Source organism: Penaeus monodon, chromosome 33 (assembly GCF_015228065.2).
Source record: "Penaeus monodon isolate SGIC_2016 chromosome 33, NSTDA_Pmon_1, whole genome shotgun sequence".
Classification (NCBI taxonomy): domain Eukaryota; kingdom Metazoa; phylum Arthropoda; class Malacostraca; order Decapoda; family Penaeidae; genus Penaeus; species Penaeus monodon.
In genome coordinates, this window is record NC_051418.1 from 30,321,183 (window position 1) to 30,321,546 (window position 364).

At 42.3% G+C, this 364-nt stretch overlaps 1 protein-coding gene across 2 annotated transcripts in view; it reads right to left on the minus strand.

The window, feature by feature from the left end:
• The window catches only part of LOC119594363 (neprilysin-1-like), a gene marked incomplete in the record, with an annotated part of 114,752 nt that overhangs the window by 3,732 nt on the left and 110,656 nt on the right, over window positions 1-364 (minus strand). For both annotated transcript variants that reach the window (XM_037943424.1, XM_037943423.1), the window contains 1 exon segment: window positions 257-324. In XM_037943424.1, the coding sequence (XP_037799352.1) occupies window positions 257-324 (68 nt within the window).

Consider the following 364-nt stretch of genomic DNA (forward strand, 5'->3'; position numbering starts at 1 on the left):
TGCCATGTGTTCGGGGGGGGGGGGTCTTCGGGTATGGTAACAGGGGACTGGGTAAATGTGGATACAGACACAAAAACATAAAAAAAACATCATTTGACAAAGGTCAAATCCTTAGTCCAGTTAAACATGTTCGGGAAAAGACTTAGGGGGGAATTTTTTTTTAAAAAGACCGAAAATAGAAATAGTAAAGTTTACCATGAAAAACAGAGTACTGATTAGAGAAAACGTGGATTCCTTGTGTTACGACCGTGTTTACCATTGTTATCGAAGCCGTGGACGAGCTCATGGCCGACCACGACGCCGAGGCTGCCATAGTTCAGATACCTGGCGAAATTGAGAAGATTTTTTTTTTTTACCTCGTTGG